Raw genomic sequence first — 6,000 nt, forward strand, 5'->3', positions numbered from 1 at the left:
CCTCGAAGTGTACTGAACCGCGCAAGTATTTATTTGCCCTAAACTCGGCTATTAAGCCAGCGGCGTCTAATGGTACGGACACACTGGCGGCAAAACACGCGCGGCACGCCGTCGGCGGCGGGTTGGTCTGCAGCGCAGAGGATGGGTCGAGGAGCCATTTTCGGCGGCTTGCCGCGTGCCACAGAGCGGGGAGACCAATGAGGGGCGCCCGACTTAGTCACGTGGGAAGCGTCTGAGTCGCCACCTCTCCTACTAATTATAAAGTTACATTCCAGCGCCGACAGCGGAGCCGCGCGCGCTCCTCCGGAAGTAGGGACCTCGACCGGTTTGACGTGAAAAGAGCTTGCGCGGCGGCGCTTTCCCGCGCACTCCTTGCCGCCGGTATGGCCGTCCCTTTCGCGCCGCCAGCGGCTTGCCGCGCGTTTTTCCGCTAGTGTGTTCGTACCTTAAGCTGTCCCGTTTGCGTCTCGTTAATTTGTCTGAGCAGGATTGTGTTGGGTATGTTTCTTTGTGCCTGTATCAGAATTCACCGAACACAGGCATAGCTTTTCGTGCCCGCTCGGCACCAGAGGCCAGCTATGCAGTCGACCGGCCGAACATTGCCTTAAAATGGCGGCGTCGGGTTTCGCTTTCAGGAGAGAAGTCGAGCGCGCCCTGCAAGGGGACCAGACTCAGCGCAATCGTGGCGTCATCGACATCTACAAGGGGAAGCTGGAGGCACTCGGTGACCAGACAGACGATGTATTCACAGGTGGGAGCTCGCAGTTCACGCACCTGTCGAACTGCTCGCTACTTCCACGGCTAAATGGCGAGAAGCTTCGTCTAGAACAGTCGCATAACACATCAGCATACACCGCAGCGGTTTCGTAGTGGTTTGAGCATCCACCTGACATGCCGGAGGCGCGAGGTTCGATCCCTAGCGTCGCCCTGTACCCACCGACGACCAAATGAGTGTAATAAGCTTTCTCCTCGCCCGCTGCTCTGCTGATCTGAGCTGAAATTCTTAGGAAATGGGTCTTTTATCCACCTTTGTGTAACGAAAAATACCTTGTGACCGAGCACAAATCCAAGGGCCCCCCCCCCCTCCCCGAAATCGCGCTCAGCTCCCCTCCCTGCAGCAGTGTTCTTGTTAGGCATAGGCCCTGCCCCCGCTCCCCCACTCCCGGAATTCGCCCTATACAAATGCCTCCCGAAAAAAAATTCCGGCTGCGTGCCTGCTTGTGACATGGCGTTTGTTGGCCAAGTGTTGCCTTTCAGAAATAAAATTCACCATCGCCACCATCTGCATGCATACTGCGAAGCCTAAAATAGTTTCTGCGATATCCACGAACGTCTGGCAGTTCATCAAAAACTGTTTCCACGAACAGATTGCCCTCATGCACATCAGCGTTACGCTTCTTTTGGCTTCAGTATAAATAGGCTTAAAGCTGCATCCGCAGCCACCATACTTAACAACGGAGGTTCTGAATACGCCTAACGCAGTTTTAGTCAGAACTGAAACCTTAAAACAATTTTTTCCAGGAAATAGTTATTTGACAGAGGTGCCTGCGTTGCTTAGCTTGTATTGACTTGAGAGCACTGCAAGCCACCCACCTTTTCGCATACTATATGGCATAATTCGGTTAGTGCACAACTATGAATACCGCAGGTTACCTACTCTTCTATTTTTCTCCAAACGTCAATAAAGCTAATTCCACGGCGTGAGCCCCACCATGCACAATGGCGCACAATAAACTGTCGCGTGCATGAGGTCCGTCCAAGGTCACCGATCGAAGCGGCCAATAGAGAAGCATGAGAGAATGGAGGGGCGTCGATGGGAGAAGGAAAGGAAGTAGGGGAGAAAGTGGAGGGAAGCTGTTGCAGACCGACAGACATGCGGGCCAGGAGAGAAAAAGGAGAAAGAAACAAGAGAACATTAAATGTGTAGCCAAGGGAAGAAGGAGAATAAAATGAAGGGACGCTTCTTTTATTTTAATTGTTTTTTTGGGGGGGAAAGGAAATGGCGCAGTATCTGTCTCATATATCGTTGGACACCCGAACCGCGCCGTATGGGAAGGGATAAGGGAGGGAGTGAAAGAAGAAAGGAAGAAATAGGTGCCATAGTGGAGGGCTCCGGATTAATTTCGACCACCTGGGATACTTTAACGTGCACTGACATCGCACAGCACACGGGCGCCTTAGCTTCTGCGGAAAGAGTAATAAAGAGAAGAGGAATAAAACAATTGCTGGTGGTATAGCGCTGCTAAGCACGAAATATTGTGCGAAAGCCCGGTTCTTAATGTGGGTCAACTGAATTTTCAAATTTTGGAGAGTGGGCCATCCAAATATCGGGTGTGACCCAACCCAATTTTTTTAGGCCGGCCAATTTGAGACTAGCTCAAGCATCTCTCCCAGGTTCACCTACAAACTCGGACAAGGTAATTTCATCTCAAATGTCAAAGATCAATGGTCAACGGTCAAAGGTCGAGGCTTCAGAGACCGATCGTCATTTCAGGATTACCAGTGAAGTAGCGCTTTCGCTCTAAGAAAGAAAAATCTGTATCAAGCTGCTGTAGGACCGACCGGAGCGGCGCCTAGCTTTTTGCAATGGGAGCCGCGAAGGCCATCGGCCACATGAACCGGTCTCATTGGTTCTATGTATCTCCCCGAGAAGCTGCAACTCGGAAGTGAAAGGTGACAGGGAGCCCAGCCAAGATTCCCTCTGTGGTCGGCCGTGGAAACAAAATAAACCGACAAACCAGCTCGAGTGGATGGCGGTGCAGCTGCCGTGCCGCAATGCCATGGGTGGTGCGGAGGTCGTTTGCGAGGGTCGACGTCGCCGTAAACAAGAGGTAGTTGTAATCACAGTCGAGCGAGAAGCTGATCGGCGTCGTAGCAAGACCGAGGAACAGCGGGCGACGAAGAGCTCGCAGCAGAGACAGTGGCGCCATCGACAACGCGTAGAGGACGGACCTTCAACTTCCGGAACTGCCGTGTTGCCGTGTCCTCCAAGGGAAGAACTTTCTACATCGTGTCCACCTAACTCACTGTAACTCTGGCTTTGGCCAAGCTGTGTAGCTCCTGTCCCTCCACACTATTAATCGGCCACAGAAACTACTACCTCTGACCTCCTAAACTTGAAGTCTGTCTCAGCTTTCAGTGCAAAGAGCTGCATTGCAAGCGCTTCTGCAAGCTACTCTCGCCTACTTAACCGAAGAATATACGCAGCATACCCACATCTTCAGCGATGGTCCAAAAACTGAAAGAACTTTTAAAAGCGAAAGCTTTTTTCTATTTTCGTCGAGGCGATTTCGCCGTCGCCGCACGTTTGACCTTGAACGTCCTCGCTGCGCCGCTGCCATTGCAACGCATCACGTGACTTGCCGCGCCGCCGAGTCGAGCCTTCACCGTCGCTGCGCCGGGGCTACACAGCCGCGGAGCTGCTGCTGCCTGACCACGTGATCTAGCCGAGCTTCAGCTCGATAAAAAAAATTAGCTGTGGTTTAACTACTGCTGAGCCTTCTTAGAGAGCGAAAGCTGCGGTGTATCGGGCAAGTAAACGCGGCTTGGCGTCTCTAACGTTCAGTGCGTTCAGCACACTGGATAGCCAGCGTGCCCACCCTGCCACCCTGGCAGTCGGCAGTTAAATTAATGGTTGATCGCGAAAGGTTGTTCACGTACTGAATGGTGCCGCCTATTGCTGCAGTACCGCATGTCTGCCATAACATTGTCAGCGCTAATGCATGCAGCCCACAACTCTCTCACCATCGCCCTATACCTCAAAGCGTGATTGAGGCGTCCATTTACCCAGTGAGCCAGTTATTCGTCCTTCCTTTCCTCAAAATCATCACCGTCTAGAACGTTGTCAACGCTAACACCAATGAACACAATAAATGCCGACAGCTCTCGCTATGTATATCCTGGGTTAGTTTGGTTTATGTGGGTTTAACATCTCAAAGCTACTGAGTCTATGAAGGGCGCCGTAGTGAAGGGCTCCGGAAATTTCTACCATCTGGGGTTCTTTAACGTGCGCTGACATCGCAAAATACACGGGCCTGGATTAGCTGAGCAAATCTATTTAATACGTTTTTTCCCTGTGGCGTTTATGTGCCCTCGACAAGCCATGTCCTTTCTTACCGGCTGCAGCAGAAGACATCCTCTACGACAGCTGAGCTTTACGGCATTAAAGAAGCTGTTTCCTATGTCTTGCGCCAACTCCCCCGGCCGATGGGTTATCTTTGCCGACTCCAAAGCATCTCTGAAGATCCTGTCAACCTGCTGAAGAAAGCCAATCATCATCCCTTGGCATAGGGCATCTACATGATATGGCAACTCAAATCAAATCAATATTTATGCATCTTTGTTTAGAACATGAGTTTTTCCTGTCGAATCTAAGCACAAAGTGCTTGTTGGTTGTTCAGGCAGTACGGTGAATCATGGAATGCGTACAAAAATTTACACACAAAACAATGACATTAGGCATATGCGTATTATGCAAAAAATTATGTATACATATTGACCAAATAGGAATACAACTCGAAAAACAGAAAACCAAGAATGAACAGAGGACAGCTTGAATTGACTTTAGGAGAGTTAACTGCTGGGCTAGTTGGTGTTGCATACTGAAAGAAAGATTTTGCGCCTAACACACACCACACACAGAAAGAAGACGTGGTGTCGTCTTCTTTCTGTGTGTGGTGTGTGTTAGGCGCAAAATCTTTCTTTCAGCTTGAATTGAGCCATATCTAAGCAAATCGAAAATCTGAAGCAAAACAAGGAAAGTAGAATACAGCATGCAAGAGGCCGTCAGTGATTTATCTGCAACGATGAGCAGCATTTTCTTATTGCTTTAGTCATTTTACGTTTAGTTTTGAAATGAAATTGAAAAACTCTTCGCCAAGTTCGTTGAATATTTGTGGCACGTAATATCTCCTTATCTTTTTCCATAATGTGTAAAGCATCGTGGCTTAATATAAATTTCTATCTTTCTTGAGGAAGCGTTTTTCTTGACGGGCAATTTGAAAGCATTTTTAAAGTAATGACGTGTGAGCACTGTGTAATCAAATAGTTCCCGCATTTCTAGTAGTCCTAGACTTTTGTACTTTTCCTCCTTATTAACCTCCTCCGGCAAAGCGCCATAAGTTACACTGTTTACAATTCTTTTAATTATGCGATTTATGGCTCCCATTTTGTGATCAGAGCAAGTACCATACAATGTTATCCCGTAGGTTATAATAGAATCAGCCAGCGCCTTGAATATGATGCACCTTTGGTGCATCGAAGTCTTACCTCTGAGGTTCTACATTATCGCGGACACGGCTCTAATCCGGTTACATATATACTGCACATGATTATTCCATGTTACATGCTTATCAAATATTATTCCGAGATATTTAAAGGAAGGTGCAAATGGTATGACATTACATGTGCACGGATCACATTGCGAGACATGTAAAAAAAGTGACTCATTTAGGGGCATTCGCTTGTACGGGTTTCTAAGACAGAGAAGCTTCGTTTTTTGTCGATTCCAGTATAATGAACTTTGCGCAAGCCAGTCTATCACATTGCACATACCCTGCTGAAACTTTTTGCTCCCAGAATGATCAGTGAATTATAGTGCTAGTGCTGTGTCATCTGCATACTGAAAAATTCTTGAGGTCAATTTCATAAAACCGACTTCAGAGACGTACATATTGAATAGTAATAGGACCAGTGTACTTCCTTGAGGAACACCAAAATTGATCGCCTTAAATTCACTGTATTTGTAATCAATTCTAACACACTGTGATCTGTCTGTGAAATATACCTAAAAGGATTGATGAAATAGTCCCTGTAGCCGCCGCGGTTGCTGAGTGGTTATGGTGCTCGACTGCTGGCCCGAAAGACGCGGGTTTGATCCCGGCCGCGGCGGTCGAATTTCGATGCAGGCGAAATTCTAGAGGCCCGTGTACTGTGCGATGTCAGTGCACGTTAAAGAACCCCAGGTGGTCGAAATTTCCGGAGTCCTTCACTACGGCGTCC

At 48.5% G+C, this 6,000-nt stretch overlaps 1 protein-coding gene across 1 annotated transcript in view; it reads left to right on the plus strand.

Moving 5' to 3' along the window:
• Positions 1–6,000, plus strand: part of LOC144106598 (cytochrome P450 2J4-like) — a 35,428-nt gene that overhangs the window by 17,889 nt on the left and 11,539 nt on the right. The window contains exon 6 of the mRNA XM_077639445.1: positions 636–751. Coding sequence (XP_077495571.1) covers positions 636–751 — 116 coding nt within the window. The remainder of the gene's footprint in view (positions 1–635; positions 752–6,000) is intronic.

The sequence above is a fragment of the Amblyomma americanum genome, chromosome 10, assembly GCF_052857255.1.
Source record: "Amblyomma americanum isolate KBUSLIRL-KWMA chromosome 10, ASM5285725v1, whole genome shotgun sequence".
In the NCBI taxonomy this organism is placed as follows: domain Eukaryota; kingdom Metazoa; phylum Arthropoda; class Arachnida; order Ixodida; family Ixodidae; genus Amblyomma; species Amblyomma americanum.